Source organism: Mirounga angustirostris, unplaced genomic scaffold, assembly GCF_029215605.1.
Source record: "Mirounga angustirostris isolate CCGP_5_RB_7025 unplaced genomic scaffold, mMirAng1.0.hap1 SCAF_14, whole genome shotgun sequence".
NCBI lineage: Eukaryota > Metazoa > Chordata > Mammalia > Carnivora > Phocidae > Mirounga > Mirounga angustirostris.
In genome coordinates this window covers 65051197-65071372 of record NW_026991722.1, presented here as the reverse complement: position 1 = coordinate 65071372, position 20176 = coordinate 65051197, and the positions used below count along the sequence as shown (strand labels likewise).

At 44.6% G+C, this 20176-nt stretch overlaps 1 protein-coding gene across 2 annotated transcripts in view; it reads right to left on the bottom strand.

Moving 5' to 3' along the window:
• The window catches only part of UBE2L3 (ubiquitin conjugating enzyme E2 L3), a 56877-nt gene that overhangs the window by 4117 nt on the left and 32584 nt on the right, over nucleotides 1-20176 (bottom strand). For both annotated transcript variants that reach the window (XM_045887184.2, XM_045887185.2), the window contains one exon: nucleotides 2223-2409. In XM_045887184.2, the coding sequence (XP_045743140.1) occupies nucleotides 2223-2409 (187 nt within the window). The remainder of the gene's footprint in view (nucleotides 1-2222; nucleotides 2410-20176) is intronic.

Here is a 20176-nt window from a genome sequence, read left to right as displayed (position 1 = left end):
ACCCCCCTTCAGATCCAGGGGCTCCGTTCTCAGAATAAAATGTGAGTGGTACCCCAACCCTGAAAGTGTGCAATGCCTAACCAGCCTTCTACAGAATGTGCTACAAAATCTAATTAGTCTTCTGCTGTTTATTTCTTGAGTCCTCTTTCTAAATTTTATCTGCTTGATTTGTTTTAAGATAATTATGTGGGGGGGATGGAAACATTCAATTTAGGAATTATTTGATTTTTCTCTATATAATTTTGCTGCTGTTGTTTGGTACATACAGAGTCCATATTATGCTGGCTTTGTTACTGTCTCTAATTTATATGCAAATCTTATTCAACCACCAAACTAAGCCCTTGCTCTGTTGCTGAGACATCTACTAGAACCAGATACACTGCTGAACAAAACTATGTCTTCAAGTTCTTTTTTTCTGGTGTTATTATCGCCAACTTCTACTACACCTCTCTGTTTGATATAGTTTTGCTTTGTTTCTTGACTTTTCTCCTGCTGTTTTTGCTCAATTTTTAATGCTTCCCTACTTCCTAATTAAAAATTGAGATATTAAAAAAGTTGAGATATAAAAAAAGAAAAACTCTTAAAAGTAAAGAATTAAGTTGTTTTTAGTAGATACACAAAAACTGTGTGATACCACCATTTCACTCCAGAACATTTTCATCATTCCCAAAACAACACCCACTCTCAGTCACTTCCTAATCCCCTCATCCCAGCCCTAACAAACACTACTCTATGTTCTCTCTCTGTAGAATAGCCTATTCTGGACATTCCATGTACAGTCAATTCTAGGTATTTTTTGCGGTAGTCATGTACCCTAAAGTTGCTGTGAATGCTGAATTACATAGAGATACTGAGCCATGAGTGACCTCTGGAATGACCAGCTGCAGAACCACCCAGCTGAGCCCAGCCAACCTACAGAATAAGAAATACCAAATTCTTGTTATTTTAACCCATGAAGTTTTGAGGTCATTTGTAATATAATAATAGACAGCAGCAGCAAGGGAACACGGCAGCAAGTGCCAGGGACAACATGCTTGATGTACATGAGGAGCTAGGAATTTGTACAGAAAAAAAAACCCAAGGACATGCACTTAAGAACATACTTCGTCAAGCTTTTATAAATATCAACTTGTACATGACCGAATGCCACGTCCACTGGAGATCTTTCTATTCTGATTCAACATAAAACCCACTCTTTTCTACTACTCAGCTGTGAAACCTGATGGACACCTTTCACAGCTATTATTTCAAATAAGGAAGGCTTAACTTCCTGTGCAAGATTTTCAACTCCATCTTCCAGGGGTTCCACTGAAAAATGACTATATTGGTCACTGAAAAACCACCTGTGGCCTCACAAATTCCAGCCTCATCCACTCCCTTTAATCTGAAAAGACTGTATAGTGGTTCAGGTAGCTACACATCAAAAAGCCACGAAAAATATGAGATTCAGGAGTTCAAAAGAAAGTTCTCGAGTTAACAAAAACTGGACACAGTCTGTAACAAAATCTAGATACTTCCATGGGACAAGAGGAAGGCTAACCATAATAATGAATCAAGTACCTTTCCCAGAAAAATGAGCACATGTATGTTCACACAGAGGGACCCGGACACATGGCCACATATGGCCACATACAATTACAAGGAATTCCAGGCCCACTAAAGCCAACTCTGTGCTTTCATCAGGGTACACAGTCCACATGACCATGCCCCTTCCCCCAACACCACCCCCTCTGAGCCACTACCATTGTGCTGCCCACCACATGGCTTTACCTTATGCCCTTCTTTTAGTCTGGCAGGACCTCTCCAATCTCCTTTCTTCCTTCAAGCCTGAGTTCATGTGCTAACTGCTGTGTGAGGTCACCTTAAACATCACTTGCCCTTTCTCACTCAGAGCAGCCCTGTGATCCTTCATGAAAACTTTCAGGGACAGTGCCCACACCCCCTCACTGCATAGGTAGCCAATGCTGGGCTGGTTTCTCTACATGTGTCCCCACTGGTTGGGAGCACAGGAGGGCCTCCTCCAATACCTACACAGGTCAACGGTTTAACTGAGATGTGCCCTTCCCACAAGGAATGGTGGGACCTCAGCAGCACCTCTGTGTGCACTGGAGTTGGTCAGGTAAGATTTCTCTGGACTCTGTGAGACATGGCCTTAGAAAGGACTGAAGAGACCCTGCCCCACGGCAGCAACATCCGAGGAAGACACCAGAAGCATGCTTTACCTTGGTCGGTTTTGGTTGCTGGCTTCCAGTTTTCAGCACTAATTACTGGCAGACAGACCTGCCCCTTTTCATCGATGTTCGGGTGATAGATCTTTGTTTTAAATGTGATCTTCGGTGGTTTGAATGGGTATTCTGCTGGAAAGTTTATTTCGATTCTGAAGGCCCCCTTATCATATGGAGGGTTGTCCTGCAGGGAACAAGAAAAGATCAAATGAACACGTTACAACTCAAAAACCTGTCGCTGAGACAGAATTGGTTTGTTTACTTGAAAAACTAATTTATTTCAAGCAGTATGCCAACTGAAGCCTTGTCACCTTGAGGGCAACCAACAGTCGATCAGTATTTCTAGAGCAAGATGTCTGCTAAGTTCCAGAAAGCTCTGAGATTGATGGTGTGGCCACTTTATCTTTGTATCCTTAATAGACTTCGAGTAGTTTTAGGTTTACAGCAGCACCAAGAGGAAGTCCAGGTATCCCTCACTTTCCAAAAGTTCAAGTGACGCCACTTTACTTTCAGGAAAGGCCTACATTAGTACCTGTTTTGCTAGCCAACAGAAAGAAATCTGAAGAGGATTTTCACTTTTACCAAAAAAGGCAAAAAAAAAAAAAAAGGCAAACACACGTGTTTGTTTTGCTGCAATCCTTTACAGAGGCAGCACGCGCCCCAGGAGCAGCCAGAGTGGTGGCGCCGCACAGCGCCTTCCCTGGGAACTACACTCGGTGTCTCCGTGACAAGCTCTGAACTGTCTGTGAGCACCTGTGCTTTATCTGATTTTGTGTTATGTGTTAGCAAGATGTGTCCTAAAGTATCAGACAAGCCTAAGAGAAGTTATTTTTGGGGTCTGGGAACACTAAACATTTTTTCCATGTAAATTAATGGTAACTAACTGCTTCTTTGCTTTACACCATTTTGGCTTACACAAGGTTTCCTAGGAACGCTCTACTTTTGTTTGTGTGGTTTTTAAGATTTTATTCTTACGTAATCCCTTCACCCAATCTTGGGCTCAAACTCACAGCCCTGAGATCAGGAGTCGCAGGCTCCACTGACTGACCCAGCCAGGCGCCCCAGAATGCTCTACTTTTAGGATAGCAGGGGAAAGCTGAGCTGGGTTCCTGTATGTCCACTCCTCCACACACAGAGCCTCCCCAACTATCAACATCCCTCATAGAGTGGCTTGTTTGTTACAATCAAAGAACCTACACTGACACCTCATTATCACCCACAGTCCAGTTACATTAGGGTTCACTCTTGGTATCATTCATTTTATGGTTTTGGTATGGTATCATACATTAGAGTTAGAATCCGACAGTATATATAGCCTTTACAGATGGCTTCTTTCACTTTGTAATATGCATTTAAGGTTCTGCCATGTTTTTTTTCATGGCACAATAGCTCATTTCTTCTTAGCACTGAATATTTCATTGTCTGGATTTAGCACCACTTATTTTATCCATTCACCCACTGAAGGACATCTTGGTTGCTTCCAAGTTTGGCAACTAAGAATAAAGCTGACTTACACATCTGTGTGCAGGTTTTTGTGTGGATACACCTTCCCAACTCCTCTGGGAAAATACCAAGCAGCATGATTCCTGGATTGTAGGTTAAGAGCATGTTTAGTTATTTTTTTTTTAAGACTTATTTATTTTATTTATTTATTTTTAAAGATTTTATTTATTTAGTTGTCACAGAGAGAGAGCACAAGCAGGGGAAGCAGCAGAGAGAAAAGCAGGCTCCCTGCTGAGCAAGGAGCCCAATGTGGGGTCCAATCCCAGGACCTAGGGGTCATAACCTGAGCCGAAGGCAGATGCTTAACTGACTGAGCCACCCAGGCCTCCCAAGAGTATGTTTAGTTTTGTTAAAAAAAAACAAAAACAAAAAAAACAACTGTCTTCCGAAGTGGCTGCACTATTTTACATTTCCACCACCATCAAATGAGAGTTCCTCACTGAGCGACATCCTTCCCAGCATTTGTTGGTATGTTTTTTTTTTTTTAAAGATTTCATTTATGAGAGAGAGAGGAGAGAGAGAGAGAGAGAGAGAGAGGATGAGCAGGGAAAGGGGCAGACGGAGAGGGGAAGCAGACTCCCCGCTGAGCAGGGAGCCTGACATGGGGCTCATCCCAGGATTCCGGGATCATGACCTGAGCCGAAGGCAGATGGCAGCAGACCCGCTTAACTGACTGAGCCACCCAGGAGCCCTAGTGTTAGTGTTTTAGACTGCTGTCATTCTAATAGGTGTGTAGTGGTATCTTGTTATTTTAATCTGCAATTCCCTAATAACAACATGATGTTGACTATTGATATGTTTATTTGCCATCTATATATTTATCTTCCTTGGTGAGATATCTGTTCAGATTTTTTGCCCATTTTATTAAATTTTTTGAAGATTTTCTTTATTTACTTAAGAGAGAGAAAACATGAGCAGGGGGAAGGGCAGAGGGAGAGGCAGACTCCCCGCTGAGCAGGGAGCCTGATGTGGGACTTGATCCCAGAACCCTAGGATCATGACCTGAGCCGAAGGCAGATGCTTAACCGACTGCACCATCCAGGCACCCCTTTTTTGCCCATTTTAAAATAGACTCTTGGGGCACCTGGGTGGTGCCCCTCTGCCTCTGCCCCTCCTCCAGCTTGTGCTCTCTCGCTCACTCTCTCTCTCAAATAAATAAAATCTTTAAAAATAAAATAAAAATATGGGGTGTCTGGGTGGCTCAGTCGTTAAGCATCTGCCTTCTGCTCAGGTCATGATCCCAGTGTCCTGGGATCGAGCCCCGGGTCAGGCTCCCTGCTCAGCAGGAAGCCTGCTTCTCCCTCTCTCACTCCCCTTGCTTATGTTCCCTCTCTCGCTGTCTCTCTCTGTCAAATAAATAAGATCTTTAAAAACAAACAAAAAATAAAAATCAAGTAAGAATTTTTTGTGTATTTTTAGATAACAGCCCTTTATCAGATAGGTTTTTTGCAAATATCTCATCTTTTAAGAGTTGGGGGTGCCTGGGTGGTGCAGCTGGTTAAGTGTCCAACTCTTAGTTTTAGCTCAGGTCATGATCTCAGAGCCGTAAGACTGAGTTCCCTGTCAGGCTCCACACTCAGCACAGAGTCTGCTGGAGTTTTTCTCTCCCCTCCACATCCCTAAAATAAATAAATAAATCTTAGAAAAAAAATAAATGAATCTAGAAAGACTAAAAAAAAAAAAAGAAAGAAAGAAAAAGAAAATATGAAGAGTCACACTAGGGGTAAATAACAACCCAACCAAGACCACACTGAGTGCTGATAGGCCAAACAGGTGGCCAGGGCTCCAAATTCTGGCTAGTTTGGTCTCCTCAAAGTAAAGCCAGTATCCAGCTGGATGGCTAGACTCTGGGAAGCTGAGCTTGCCCCTAGCTGGTAGCTAGTCAGGGCCAGAACCATGTCCCACCTCCTTGTCCCTAGGATGGCTCGAAGATCTAGACCTCAGGGGCTGGACACCCTGGTGGGCCCAGGAGCCTCTGAGAGATGATGAGCCCCAGATAAAGAGCCCCAGCCTCTCCTCACCCTCCGTCTACCTTTGGGAAGTTGAGCAAACCCTTCATCTACTGCCTTTTCCTAGTACTCTGGCTCTCCTGCCATATCACACCCAACCCAAAGAAAGTTAAGCTTTTAAGAGTGCCCAGGAATGCTGTTGGCAGCCTCCACACCACAGCCCTTCCTCTTCAAGCCCCAGACCACCTGGGTATCCTCCAGCAAACACAGCTCCTCTGCTGGGAAACAAGGTTGGCATGCACCAGACATGTCCAAAGAAGGGAGGCATGGTGCAGGGGCTTTGAGGACAGGTAAAATTAGGGAATGCTGAAGGGTAAGAAAGGTCTTCCAGGCAGAGAAGACTGAAGACTAGGAGGTGGGGCTTGGAAGGGGCAATCTGGGGCAAGACGAGGCTGGGAGCAGCCAGTGTGGCTGAGGGGCTACATGGGGTCTTCCTAAGGAAAGGCTGGGGCCACGTTTAGGGCTCGGAACTCCCCTCTGAGCAGTGGGATACCCTGTCAGATTAATCTGTGGGGAAGCTTGTGAGGAAGCTGGGAGACTCAGGGTCTGGAAGAAGGTGGAGATGTTAGCGAACAGTCCAGGCCAGGTGCCTATGTGGGGAGACAGCCCTGCACACACCTGGGAAAGGTTACGATATCATTTTTATCTCAACAAAAGGTTGGGGTCATTTTTATCCCAACAAAACCGTCCCTAATCCCTTCTTTAGGAACACACAGTTCTCTAGAACACTGTCCAGAAGTTAAAGTGGCAGCAGACCCCTCCCAGGCCTTGTCCTGTGTGCCCACCTGGAGTTACTCACTACCAAGGACAGCTCAACTCACTGTTACAAATGTACAAATTTGTACAAATTACAAATGGGGGAACTCAGAGAAGATTGCTTTTGGTTTTGATTTTTGGTTTTTAGGGGTTTTGTTTTTGCTTTTGGTTTTTAAGAGGTTTAAATTTTCTAAGTAAAAATCACATTCACTTATACTGCTTGAGCCATGTAAAAAGAGCTTTCCTGTACAACTTTTGTTTGGCTGGTCATATCTGCCAGATTTATTCATTCATTGCCCTGGACTGATCAACCACCCTGTGCCTCACCTGATGCTGGGCCCTGTGCTAGGAGCTGGGAGACAAGAATGAGCCGGTTCCAGTTAGCAGTGCTAACCTCGGCTCTACCTCCTGCTCACTGGGCAAGCCGGGGACCCTTCCTGAATAGCTGTGAAATGGGAGTGTAACTGCAGTCTGCCGTGATGAGGTTTGAGCTCATACAGTCCAACGTGCCTGGCACCTGGGCAAGAAGCTCAAGAAAAGCAGCTCTGCTGCTACCAGAAGCACGACAGGCTGAGCCTCTCACCACCACTTAGGTAACATGGCTAAGCTCACCTTAACTTCTCTGGGCCTCTGTCCTTGTCTGGGGCTCTGGGGATGACCAAAGGAGTGGCTCGGGTGTGTGCCAATCACACAGACTGTCCACCTGTCCCAGTGATTTTTGCTGAAGAAGGTGTACAAAAATTAAAACACAGGATATACCTTCTGGATAAAGGCCCAGAGCACTTGTGAATCTTTGACATTTCAGAGCTAAACTTATTCTGTGGAAGGTAGCTCAGAAACTCTAAGGGACCTTAATGAGAAAACATGTTTGTGTTGTAGAAAAGAATTATACATCTACCCAGGAATTTGCCTCACACCAAGATCAAGCTATTCTAGCATTTTTATCTTTACGCATGACCCTGATCAATGTTTTTTTCTGTTATTCCTGCCTATATGGGTACCTTGCATTCCCTTTAGCTCATATTACTGTGTCAAGGAATGTTTTTATATGTAAAATTAATTTCTTTTTTTTTTTTAAAGATTTTATTTATTTATTTGAAGAGAGAGACACAGCGAGAGAGGAAACACAAGCAGGGGGAGTGGCAGAGGGAGAAGCAGGCTTCCCGCCGAGCAGGGAGCCCGATGCGGGACTCGATCCCAGAACCCTGGGATCACGACCTGAGCCGAAGGCAGACGCTTAACGACTGAGCCACCCAGGCGCCCCAGTAAAATTAATTTCTTCTAATAATTTTACTTGCTCTCAATTAGTGCACAGCCTTGAAATTTTATTTCTCTCTCTCCTGAAGACACTACAGGTGATTAGCCAAACATGTATCCACTCTCCCTTTATATAAGTGACTGGTTTTTGTTTTTGTTTTTTTTTTTAAAGATTTTATCTATTTATTTGACAGAGAGAGACACAGCGAGAGAAGGAACACAAGCAGGGGGAGTGGGAGAGGGAGAAGCAGGCTTCCCGCGGAGCAGGGAGCCCGATGCGGGGCTCGATCCCAGGACCCTGGGATCATGACCTGAGCCGAAGGCAGACGCTTAACGACTGAGCCACCCAGGCGCCCCAAGTGACTGGTTTTAAAGTGTTTATTGTTTATTTTGTAAACAGTAGAGTTGAGGAGAAAAGGAAGAAGAAAAATAACTTTTTTGCTAACAATCCACTTTTCTGCATTTGCTTCTAGTCATGATACACATGCACGTAAAGAAGATTCGACCACTCTTTCCCAAGGACTTACTACATGCTAGCTGCTTTTCTGTCTTATCTCCAGTTCACCGCCCCCGCCCCCCGACGGCAACCTCAAGCAGATGCTGTCATCACCCACATCTGTAAACGAGACAAGTGAGATGGAAGTTAAGCAATCAGCCGAAGAACCTAACTAGACTTCCTCTCCTGTAACACAACTCACTGCACGTGCAGGAATCCATCTGGGCCCATCCTCGTCACCTCTGTGGGACCTGCGGGCCAGGGGCACTGATGAGAATGTGCCATTGCTCACGCTGCTTGCTGTGCCGTGAGTCACTGTCTCTGTCTGTCTCTGTACGAGAAGTCTTGTGTCTCCTGCCGACATCCAATAAGCTGTGGCAGGCTACCTTGTTAGCTTGCAAGTAGGGTAAAAACTTCAGATCCTTCACAGTTCTTGACCCCAGCTTTGCAAGGCACAAAGCCATTCTGCAGCAACTAAGACCACGAGGAAACTCCTCCACACATGGCACCAAACCACCCGGGGCCTTTTACCCACGTGTCCTACTCCTAACCCTGTGGCCAAACCTAATCTTTCCTTCCCAGGGCAACCCTCTAAGAATCCCAAAACTCCACTGCATTTTATGTCTTCCCTTCCGTGAATGAAGACCGATTCCTTCAATTATCCACAGAAGTCACAGTTTGTGTCACCGCCGTGCCTGCTTTCTCTGTGATGCAGTGAGGACACCACACAGCTCTCTGGCAGCGAGAGAAGTCAGGCCAATCCTCCCACTCCCTGACATGGACTGCTGCCACATGGCATGTCCCCACAGTGTGTGCACAGCTAACTGTCTGACACCACATGCAGGACTCATGGCTGACTTGATATGAACAGGAGGTCCTGGTTTAGATCTAATGAACACACTGTCCCTTCTTCAAGTGTCAGAGGGACTAAAGGCCCTGGGCATTGCATCCACTTCTGTCCACTTTGGTGACGACCCCTCCGCAGCATCTTTTCCCTATGCTTCACCCAGTAAGTTAACAAAGCCCGAGATTCACTACCACTAGTATGCCAAGCCCAGACCTGCCCTGCTTGCTGCCTGTCCCCCACAGTTGAGCTGTTTTGTTAAAGGGGAGCTTTCTATGCTCTCAAGCCTTCAGGGTCCACTCTAGAATCTTGTCAAAAGCTGAGACAAGCTCACGGGTCTTCTGAACACAGACGATGTCTTCTTACCCTTTGTAAATTGTCAAGTATTTATTCTTTCGTATCTATTCTGAAAATGCGCTTTCTGGTTGCCTGAATCACAACATCTGCTCGATCAGTAGGTTCATTTTGCACTAATGTTGCTTTCTGAAAAGGAGTCGTTTGTACTATTTCCAGCAGTTTGGTTTATAGGGCTCTTCACAGTATAGGTCTTTGTCAATGAATACCCAATGTTACAGAATTCCATCATACTGAAAGTATTAGTGCGAGTAAGTATTTTTGGAACTGGTTTTCCAGTCTCTCGTGACCAAACTACCCTCTGAATTATATCTGAATTTAAAAATCACAATCTCGGGGTGCCTGGGTGGCTTAGTCGTTAAGTGTCTGCCTTCGGCTCAGGTCATGATCTCGGGGTCCTGGGATTGAGCCCCGCATCAGGCTCCCTGCTCAGCGGGAAGCCTGCTTCTCCCTCTCCTACTCCCCCTGCTTGTGTTCCCTCTCTTGCTGTCTGTCAAAATAAATAAAAATCTTTAAAAAAATAAAAATAAAAATCACAATCTCCATGAACTGAATTCAATAAGGAACTTCTCCTCTGAATTCATATGTACCTCTCATAACACAATCCACTTTCCCCCCAAGAATGGAAGTAGCTAACATTTGTACCCAAAAAAGTGTATTAAATATTCCATCCTCCAGGAAAACAGCTGTTAGTCCCCTGCTGCATATGGCCCTAGTATGTTCTCTATGCATATACAGTGTAAACAAAGGCGTTTTATTCTGGACATCTGTACATATTACTTACAAGTAGTTATAAAACTGGAATCATACTGTCTATATTCTTTTGTACTTCTGTTCATGTCACTATACACTGTCTTCCACTCTGCAATCCAGATGTTTCCCACTTCTGTTAGGCCACAGTACCTTGCAGGTAGAGCCACACTCCATGTTAAAGAGGCCATGGAGGGCAGTGCCCCTGTGGCTTTTGTCCACAAAGCCTGTGCCTGGCTTGGACAGGAGCTCAGCAGTTCCCACCAACATGGAGGGATGCTCTTCCCCCAAAACATCCCCAGTGTAATCTGAGGTTGGTGACAAACTTATGTTTTATGTATGGCTCCCCTCATTTGGCTTCAACCATTACAGCTACAGGAAGGCAGAAGGGAGAAGCTGCAGGAGAATCAGCAGGACTTGGCTCCACCTCCGCCCAGAGAGGTGATGCAGAAAGAAGGAAGGGGTCTGGCAGGTGAGGACTGATGGTGAAATGGGCTGTAAGGTGAGTAAGGAAAGGAAGGTGAGAGACTGGAACTACAAATGTACCAACAAAAAGGTCAAAGAAGGAAACCAAAGCTTCAAATGTGCTGCAGGAGGCCAGGGTGGAGTTGAGACAAATCTTCCTTCTTCCTTGACACAAAAAATAACCCAGCACTGAAGGAGCTTTTATACTGTGCCCGGGACAGTGCCAAATACTTTTAATCAAGAACAGTACACCAATCACCAGAGGGCAACGGAAGAAAAAAGGAAGGAGCAGGTAGGCCTGTGTCACAGATATCCAAACATCCTACTGCTTTGGCAAGTTTTTAGGTTTTGTTACAAGTGGGGGGGGGGGGGGGAGTTTTATTTTTTATTTTTTATTAATACTTAAAATTTTTTTTAAAGATTTTATTTATTTGACAGACAGAAACACAGCGAGAAAGGGAACACAAGCAGGGGGAGTGGGAAAGGGAGAAGGCTTCCTGGCCGAGCAGGGGGCCCGATGCAGGGGCTCGATCCCAGGACCCTGGGATCATGACCTGAGCCAAAGGCAGACGCTTAACGACTGAGCCACCCAGGCGCCCCCAAAAAAGTTTTTTAATTGAGGCAAAATTCACATAACATACAATTAACTTTTTTTTGGCACATATGATTCAGTGGTATTTAGTGAATTCATAATGTTGTACAGCTCCCTCTAATTTCAAGACTTTCTTTGCCTTCAAACACTCTGTATCCATTAAGTAACAGAAAATGGAGGCAATAAAACTTTGTTCAATCAATTACATTTTTGCTTCAGTGAAGGCTGAGGGAGCTTGGCCAGAGGTGGCTAACTTCTCCCAGTAGGGAGAGGAGAGATGCTCAAGGCTGAAGGAGGGGCCCTCAGGTAGAGGGCAGGCAAACCAAGAAAGCACACATGTCGCTTTCTATAATCTGGCCTCTAGAGTTGCTAAAATGACATTCGGTGCTATCAGACAGAAATCTGTGTTTGTTGTAGAAAAAGTGGGAAAACACGCTACCCTCATCTCTCCTCCCTGGCAGAGAACTGAGGCCAGCACCCTGGCAGATGGCACTCCTGCCCCTTTCCTTCTAGGTGAACACATCAGCGCGCACTCTCTCACACACCGGGGATTTGTGCGCATGGTGCCATAACCACCTTTATTTTTATCACCGTGCAGTTTGCTGCTGACATTACCCTCATCACCCATGCACACTTATCTCCTCAATCTTCATAATGGTCTGGATGTACCACAATTTCTTTACCACCACCCCACTACAGGGCTGAATTCCACTTCATTTGTAAAGATGAAATCAAGAGTATCATGAGTGTCCATGGGAGTGGTAAAGATCCAGCATACTTTTTTAATAAAAAACAAAGCTACCATGCATTCCTGAGAGCACTGATCAACTCCCCTGGTTGAAAAGCAGAAAAGCGGGGCTGGCAAGGCTGTAGGGAACCATGAGGACACGGTGGAAGCACCCACTCTGGGAAGTCACAAGATCAACAATGATATTTCTTCCTTTTTTTTTTTTTTTTAAAGATTTACTTATTTATTTTGGAAAGGGAGAGAGAGGGCATGAGTGGGGGAGGGGGCAGAGGGAGAGAATCCCCTCTGAGCAGGGAGCCCCTTGTAGGGCTCAATCCCATGACCCTGAGATCATGACCTGAGCAGAAACCAAGAGTCGGACACTTAACCGACTGAGCCACCCCAGCGCCCTGATGATGTTTTCATACAAGGAAGAAGCCTGGTTTCATCTAAGAGAAGGAAAGTGGTGGCAAGGAACCTTGCTGTTCTGGTGGGCTCCTTCCGGTGTTCTGATAGTTGCATTTTGATCACCTGTCTTCCCCAATTAGTCCAGGAGATACCTGAGAGCAGGGATCCAAGGCAGCCTCAGAAGTGAGCCTCAAATGTTTGCTAACTGAACTGCTAAACCAGCAGATTCTCTTGATTATAAAACCATCAATGCAGGGTTTATGTTATTCTTTCGAATATGGCCAGGAATGTCGGCTCTCAGAATAATGGTTTAACATACCTGAAAAACAATGACCCCAGAAGCTTGTATACTGAAAACATTTCCACATCTCTGGATATCCCAGGCACCAGTCACAGCTTAGAGTGGCTAATAAAGTAGGAAGTATGAGGACCTCACAGCCAATCTAGGAGGAGGGAGTCAATTCCAGGTCCTTCACATGGAAATAAAACAAGTTCTTGTTAGGAAAGAAAAACTGAGGGGCGCCTGGGTGGCTCAGTTGGTTAAGCATTTGCCTTTTGGCTCAGGTCATGATCTCTGGTCCTGGGATCGAGTCCCGCATCAGGCTCCCTGCTCTGTGGGGAGCCTGCTTCTCCCCCCACTCCCCGCTGCTCCCCCTGATTGTGTGCTCTCTCTCTCTCTCAAATCTTTAAAAAAAAGAAAAAGAAAAACTGGTATTATTGCTTTTTTAAAAACCAAAGCTAATTACAACTGAATTTAAAAAAAATAAAAACACACAGGCCCAAATAACCCAATTTTAAAAATGGGCAAGGTAACCTGAACAGACATTTCTCCAAAAAAGGTATACAAATATCCAACAAGCACAGGAAAATATGTTCCACATTATTAGCCATCAGGGAAGTGCAAATCAAAACCACAATGGGATACTACTCTGCACCTACTAGGAAGGCTGTAATTAAAAGGACAGACAATAGCAAGTGTTGACAAGGATATGAGGAATTAGAGCCCTTATATTCTGCTGGTAGAAATGTAAGTGGTGCAGCCACTGTGGAAACGGTCTGGCGATTCCTCAAATGGTTACCCCAAAGAAATGAAAATGTGTGTCCACATAAAAACCTGTATGTGAATGTTCACACCAGCACTATTTTTAACAGCCAAAAACTGGAAACAATCCAAATATCCATCAACTGATGAATGGATAAGTAAACAGAATATAACCATTATAATGGAACCTTATTTGGTAGTAAGAGGAATGAATTACTGACACACGCTACAACATGGATGAACCCTGAAAGTATTATGCTAAGGAAAGAAGCCAGACACAAAAGGTCATATATTGAATGATTCCATTTATATGAAACATGCAAAATAGCTAAATCTACAGAGACAAAGTACATTTTTGGTTGCCTAGGGGGATGAGGGTGATAGTTATGGGTGGGGGTGGTTCTTTTGGGAATAAAGAAAAATGTTCCAGAATTGTGGTTATATTAAAGAGGGCACATACTGAATGGAGCACTGGGTGTTAGGCACAAACAATGAATCATGGAACACTACATCAAAAACTAATGATGTGGGCGCCTGGGTGGCTCAGTTGGTTAAGCGACTGCCTTCAGCTTAGGTCATGATCCCAGGGTCCTGGGATCGAGTCCCGCATCGGGCTCCCTGCTCTGCGGGGAGCCTGCTTCTCCCTCTCCCACTCCCCCTGCTTGTGTTCCCTCTCTCGCTGTGTCTCTCTCTGTCAAATAAATAAATAAAATCTTTAAAAAAAAATAAAAATAAAAATAAAAAAAATAAAAAAAACTAATGATGTAATGTATGGTGATTAACATAATAAAATAAAATTAAAATTGTGGTTATAGTTGCACAACTCTGTGCATATACTAAAATCCACTGAATTGTACACTTTATTTTTCTAAAAGATTTTATTTATTTGAGAGAGAAAGTGAGAGAGCGAGCACAAGCAGGCTCCCTGCTGAGCAGGGAACCTGACGTGGGGCTCTATCCCAGGACCCTGGGATTGTGACCTGAGTCAAAGGCAGGTGTTTAACTGACTGGGCCACCCAGGTGCCCCTGAACTGTACACTTTAAAAGGATGAAATGCATGATTTGTGAATCTCAATAAAACTTAAAAAAAATCGGGGCACTTGGGTGGCTCGGTTGAGCATCCGACTCTTGGTTTTGGCTCAGGTCATGATCTCAGGGTCATGAGATCAAGCCCACATCAAGCTCTGCACTCGGCAGGGAATGTGCTTGGGATTCTCTCTCCCTCTGCCTCCTACCCCTGCTCATGCAAGTGTGCGCACTCACTCATGCACTCTTGCTCTCTCTGCTTCAAATTAATTAATTAATTAATTTTAAAAAATCAAAGCTAACACAGAAATAGTAGTTCTCAACTAAGGGTAGTGTTGTTCCTCCCTCACTGGTTTAGAAATGCCAGGGTGGGGGGGCAGCACCTGGGAGGCTCAGGTCATAATCTCAGGGTCCTGGGATCAAGCCCCTTGTTGGGCTCCCTGCTCAGTGGGGAGTCTGCTTCTCCCTCTGCCTCCCCCACCCTGCCTGCTAGTGCTCTCTCCATCTCTCTCAAATAAATAGAATCTTAAAAAGAGAGAGAGAGGGGCGCCTAGGTGGCTCAGTTGGTTAAGCGGCTGCCTTCAGCTCAGGTCATGATCCCAGGGTCCTAGGATCGAGCTCCACATCGGGATCCCTGCTCAGTGGGGAGCCTGCTCTCCCCCTGCTTGTGCTCTCTCTGTCAAATAAAATCTTAAAAAAAAAAAAAAAAAAAGAGAGAGAGAGAAAAGAGAAATGCCTGAGGGTGTCCTTACATTGTTCCGATGACAAAGCTGGCTGTTGGCACCTCCTGGACAAGAAACAGGGACAATCTTACATAAATAATCCACAGGCACACACCAAATTGCAGTTTACGATGCAATCGCATTGAGAAATACTGCTTTTGGATAACTACAAGTTCAATTTACAAACCGGGAGGTGCCTACTATGTGTGACACATAGTGCTAGGGCCAGGAAGTGGAAGGGAAACTGATACAGGCTTCCACCTGACCCAGAACTTGTTGAGACAGATATCCATACCACAGTAAAGCAAAAGTCACATTGTGAGGAGTGCCCAAATCGACAGAGCAAAGTGATGTGGGCCAGCTCACAGCAGACCCCAACAGGCTGTCAGCCAACAGGCATTCCCCCATTTCTTTGCAGGCAAAACCCCAGTTTTGTATGTGGTCATGCTGCTCCCTCACTGTGATCCAGGGGTAAGTCCTGACTGGTCTAAACCTGTCCAACAAAGCAGCCACTAGTTGCTAGTGGCTACTGCACACTTGAAATGTGACTCTTCTGGGGTGCCTAGGTGGCTCAGTTGGTTAACCATCAGACTCTTGATCTCAGCTTAGGTCTTGATCTCAAGATCAGGAGTTCAAGCCCCACAATGGGCTCCATGCCCAGTGTGGAGCCTAAAGAAAGAAAGAAATGGGCAGCAGCTCTTTCCACCCATGGGTCCTGTCCCTGTGGCTTTAATAAAATTACCTTTTTACATGAAAGAAAGAAAGAGAGAAAGAAAGAAAGAAAGAAAGAAAGAAAGAAAGAAAGAAAGAAAGAAAGAAAGAAAGAAAGAAAGAAAGAAAGAAAGAAAGAAAGAAAGAAAGAAAGAAAGAAAGAAAGAGAAAAAGAAAGGAAGGAAAGGAAGGAAAGGAAGGAAGGAAGGAAAGAAGGAAAGAAGGAAAGAAAGAAAGAGAAAGAAAGAAAGAAAGAAAATGTGACTCCTCTGAGTTGAGATGTGCTATGAGTGCAAAATACCACCTGGATTTCAGAGACCTTGTACAAAAAAAGAATTTAAAATATTTCAGTAATAATGATTGGTATTATGTGTTAAGAAATATTTTTAATATAATGCATTATGTAAACTATTTTATCAAAATGAACTCCAAAATGAATTTTTAAATTTTTAATGGGACTACTAGAAAATTTAAAAGTACAGCTGTGATTCACAGGATATCCCTATTGGACAGCACTATCCACTGTGGGACTTTCCTACCTCAGCCAGTGATAGACGGGGGTGGGCTTGGGGCAGGGGTAAGCCATGTGTCCTGGTTCTGGATAATGACATGTGGGGGCCTGTCGGCAGCTTCTGGGATGGGATGGGTGTTTTGTTCTTGGTCACACCAAACTACACATATGATAAAACTACATAGACATAAACACACACATATTAAAACTGGAGAAATTGAGTAAGGTCAGTGGACTGTATCGCTGTTAAGTTTCTGGTTATGATACTCTGCTATGGATATGCAACGGGTGAAAGGTACTGCCGATCTCTATTACTATAATTGCGTAAGTATCTACGATTATCTCAAAATAAACCATTCAAAGAAACAGAAAAGAAGTAAAGGGAAGAGAAGGTCCTCTTTCTACCCTGGCCACGGTGGGCCCTGTAGCTGACTCTAGTACTTCAGCAGCTATGTGATGACTGAGTGAAAGCCAGGCTGAATAGAACCAAGAACAGGAGAAGAGGGACAGGCCAAACTTAGGTCCCTGCTCACATCACTGAGCTGCTGGATTAAGCCCAGAGCATGCACCATAGGACTTTCTTTTTTTTTTTTTTTTTTTTTTAAAGATTTTATTTATTTATTTGAGAGAGAGAGAATGAGAGACAGAGAGCATGAGAGGGGGGAGGGTCAGAGGGAGAAGCAGGCTCCCTGCCGAGCAGGGAGCCCGATGTGGGACTCGATCCAGGGACTCCAGGATCATGACCTGAGCTGAAGGCAGTCGCTTAACCAACTGAGCCACCCAGGCACCCTATCTTACCCTTTCTATTAGGTCCCACAGCCCAAAGTAAGACGTAACATAAAACTGCAATAATTCATTGTTTCTCATTTCGATTTGTTCCTTGATCAAGACTGTAAAAGAGCACCTGTAAACTCCTCTTTAAATTTTACATACAAAGAGGGGTGCCTGGGTGGCTCAGTCGGTTAAGCACCTGCCTTTGGCTCAGGTCATGATCCCGGAGTCCCAGGATCGAGCCCCAAGTCCGGCTCCCTGCTCAGCGAGAAGTCTGCTTCTCCCTCTGCCCCTCACCCTGCTCGTGCGCTCTCTCTCTCTCAAATAAATAAAATCTTAAAAAAATAAAATTTACATACAGAGTTTTCCAAGCCCATTCAAATATTCTAAGACCCATGTTTCTCCCTGTCTTGTGCCTATAGTCCACAGCATACTGAGCAGGAAGGCCCTGGATGACTAACTGGAAATTGGCCTTTCCTACCTAATGTCAATGAACCCCCTGAACCCCCTATCCTTTAGGTAAAAAGCATTCTCAGCTTCATATATAAAGCACAGATAAAACATCCTCTTTAAACCTGACCATTAATATCGTCTAAGCTTAAAATTTCCTTCATGAAAAAGAAGGAATACAACTTGTGAGAGAATTTCAAAGGTACTGGTAATCTAGTTTTTTAAAGGGGTCACATGGGTATTGATGAATTTTCTTTCTTTCTTTTTTTTTTTATTTGAGAGAGAGAGAATGAGAGACAGAGAGCATGAGAGGGAGGAGGGCCAGAGGGAGAAGTAGACTCCCTGCCGAGCAGGGAGCCCGATGCGGGACTCGATCCAGGGACTCCAGGATCATGACCTGAGCCGAAGGCAGTCGCTTAACCAACTGAGCCACCCAGGCGCCCGCACCATAGGATTTTCTGTCAGCAGCAGTAACTTTCCCTTTTTGAAGCAAAGCTAAGTTGGAGGTTTCCTTACTTGCAGTAAAAAGTGACCTCACCAGTATGAATGGTGACTGGAGAGAAAACAGAAGGGTGTGATTCACTGAGACCAGAGGATGCGGAGTTTCAGAGAAGACTCAGGAGGAAGAGGATGGGTGCCTTAAGTAGAAGAGGTATGCGTGGCTTCCTGAGCAGGAAGAGGTGTGATGTTCCTAAGAAAATGTGATGCCTCTCCTTGAAGGTTAACAGGAATTTAACTCAACAATTAGTTTTGAGTACCCTAGCCACAGTCCAACTTAGAGCCACCTGGTGAAGGGTACTGACCTGCAGCCCACAAGACAAGGGAGCAAAGCTGTTCAAAAGAGGCTGGTATCCAGCCCGGGTCAGGGAGATGTGATGATGAGCCTGGGAGGTGCTGCAAAGAACTTCTGAACTGGAAAAGCCTGCACAGAGACAAAAATACTTCCAGTTTTTGAAGGAGGGCATTATCAGTGCAACTCATGCCCATCCTCAAAACTATTCTGGAGTGGTTCACCAGAACCTGGTGTGTGTGGACACTGAAAGGAGAGCAGTGTGCCCCAGGAGCCAGCATGGAGGCCAGGGAAACTGCCACGTTAGACTCTACTTCCTCTCCCACCAGCTGGCATGGGAAAGAACAAGGAAGTACAAGGCCTCTCTAGAGGGCCTTCATTTCATTTTAAAAACAATTCTTGAGGCAGCCTTTGATATACAAGGCCTCAGGGATACAAAGATGACTCACAAGTCTGTGGTTCTGAAGCCCAAAGGCAAAGACATCCAGGGCAGCTGACTGGAGCATTAACCACAACATTAGCTGACGTAAACACTTGCTCTGCGCCAGGCCCAGGAGCGCTGCTGTCAACTTATTTAGTCCCCTGCCTGCTGTGAGAGGCAGGCACTTACTAGCTCCATTTTACAAATGAGCAACTGAGGCACAGATAGTCTGAAGGAAGACTTACTGTCACTGTTGGAATGTTTCCATCTGTGCATGTCTTACCTTTCTCAATAAAAGGTAAAACTAGTAGCAGCACCATCACAAGTTCAGGGTGACAATGACAGGGGACAGGATAGCCCAGGCAAGGAAGGAACTCAAGATGGAATGAATTCCTGGGGCACCTGAGCGGCTCAGTCGGTTAAGCATCCGACTCATGGTTTCAGCTCAGGTCGTGATCTCCAGGTCATGAGATCAGGCCCCGTGTCGGGCTCCATGCTCAGTGCAGTCTGTTTGTCCCTCTCCCTCTGCTCCTCCTCCCATTCTTTCTCTCTCCCTCTCTCTAATAAAATCTTAGGGGAAAAAAAAGATGGAATGAACTCCTGCCTTAAAGAACAAAGCACTCAAATCACAAAATTAGAAAAGGACAAAGAGAAAACACCAAGGAAAATAGAAGACATCATAACATAAAAGCAGAAATTACCAGAAAAGCAAAAATTAGCTACTCACAACACAGGAAAAGAATGAAATTTCTACTTCATAAAACATGAAGCCCGCATGACCCTTTTACCCAAATCCACCAGCACACAGAAAACACAATCCAATCTCACATATGAACACAGAGGCAAAAACACTAAAGACCAGTAAACTTAATACAACGGAATATTTTATTTTTTTTACTCTATTGTAATTTTTTTAAAAAGCATTTTGAAGATCTATTTATTTATTTTAGAGAGACAGTGTGTGTGCGCCCAAGCAGGGGAGAGGGGCAGAGGGAGAAGGAGAGAAGCAGACCCCCTGATGAGCAGAGCCCCACGCAGGGCTCAATCCCATGGCCCAAGATCACAACCTGAGCCAAAATTAAGAGCCAACGCTCAAACGACTGAGCCATCCAGGTGTACCTACAATGAAATATTTTAAAAACAGTCCATGATGAAGGAGGGGTTAATCCAGAAAGGGAAGAGAGGTTTAATTAACAGGCCACTTTGTAAACCCATATCATAAAATTTAATTGACAGTAATACGGCCTTTAATGAAATCCACGGATTCCTGTTTTTTATTTTATTTTTATTTCCTGATTAAAATTTTAAAATTTAGAGAGCAACTGGGCACCTGGGTGGCTCAGTTG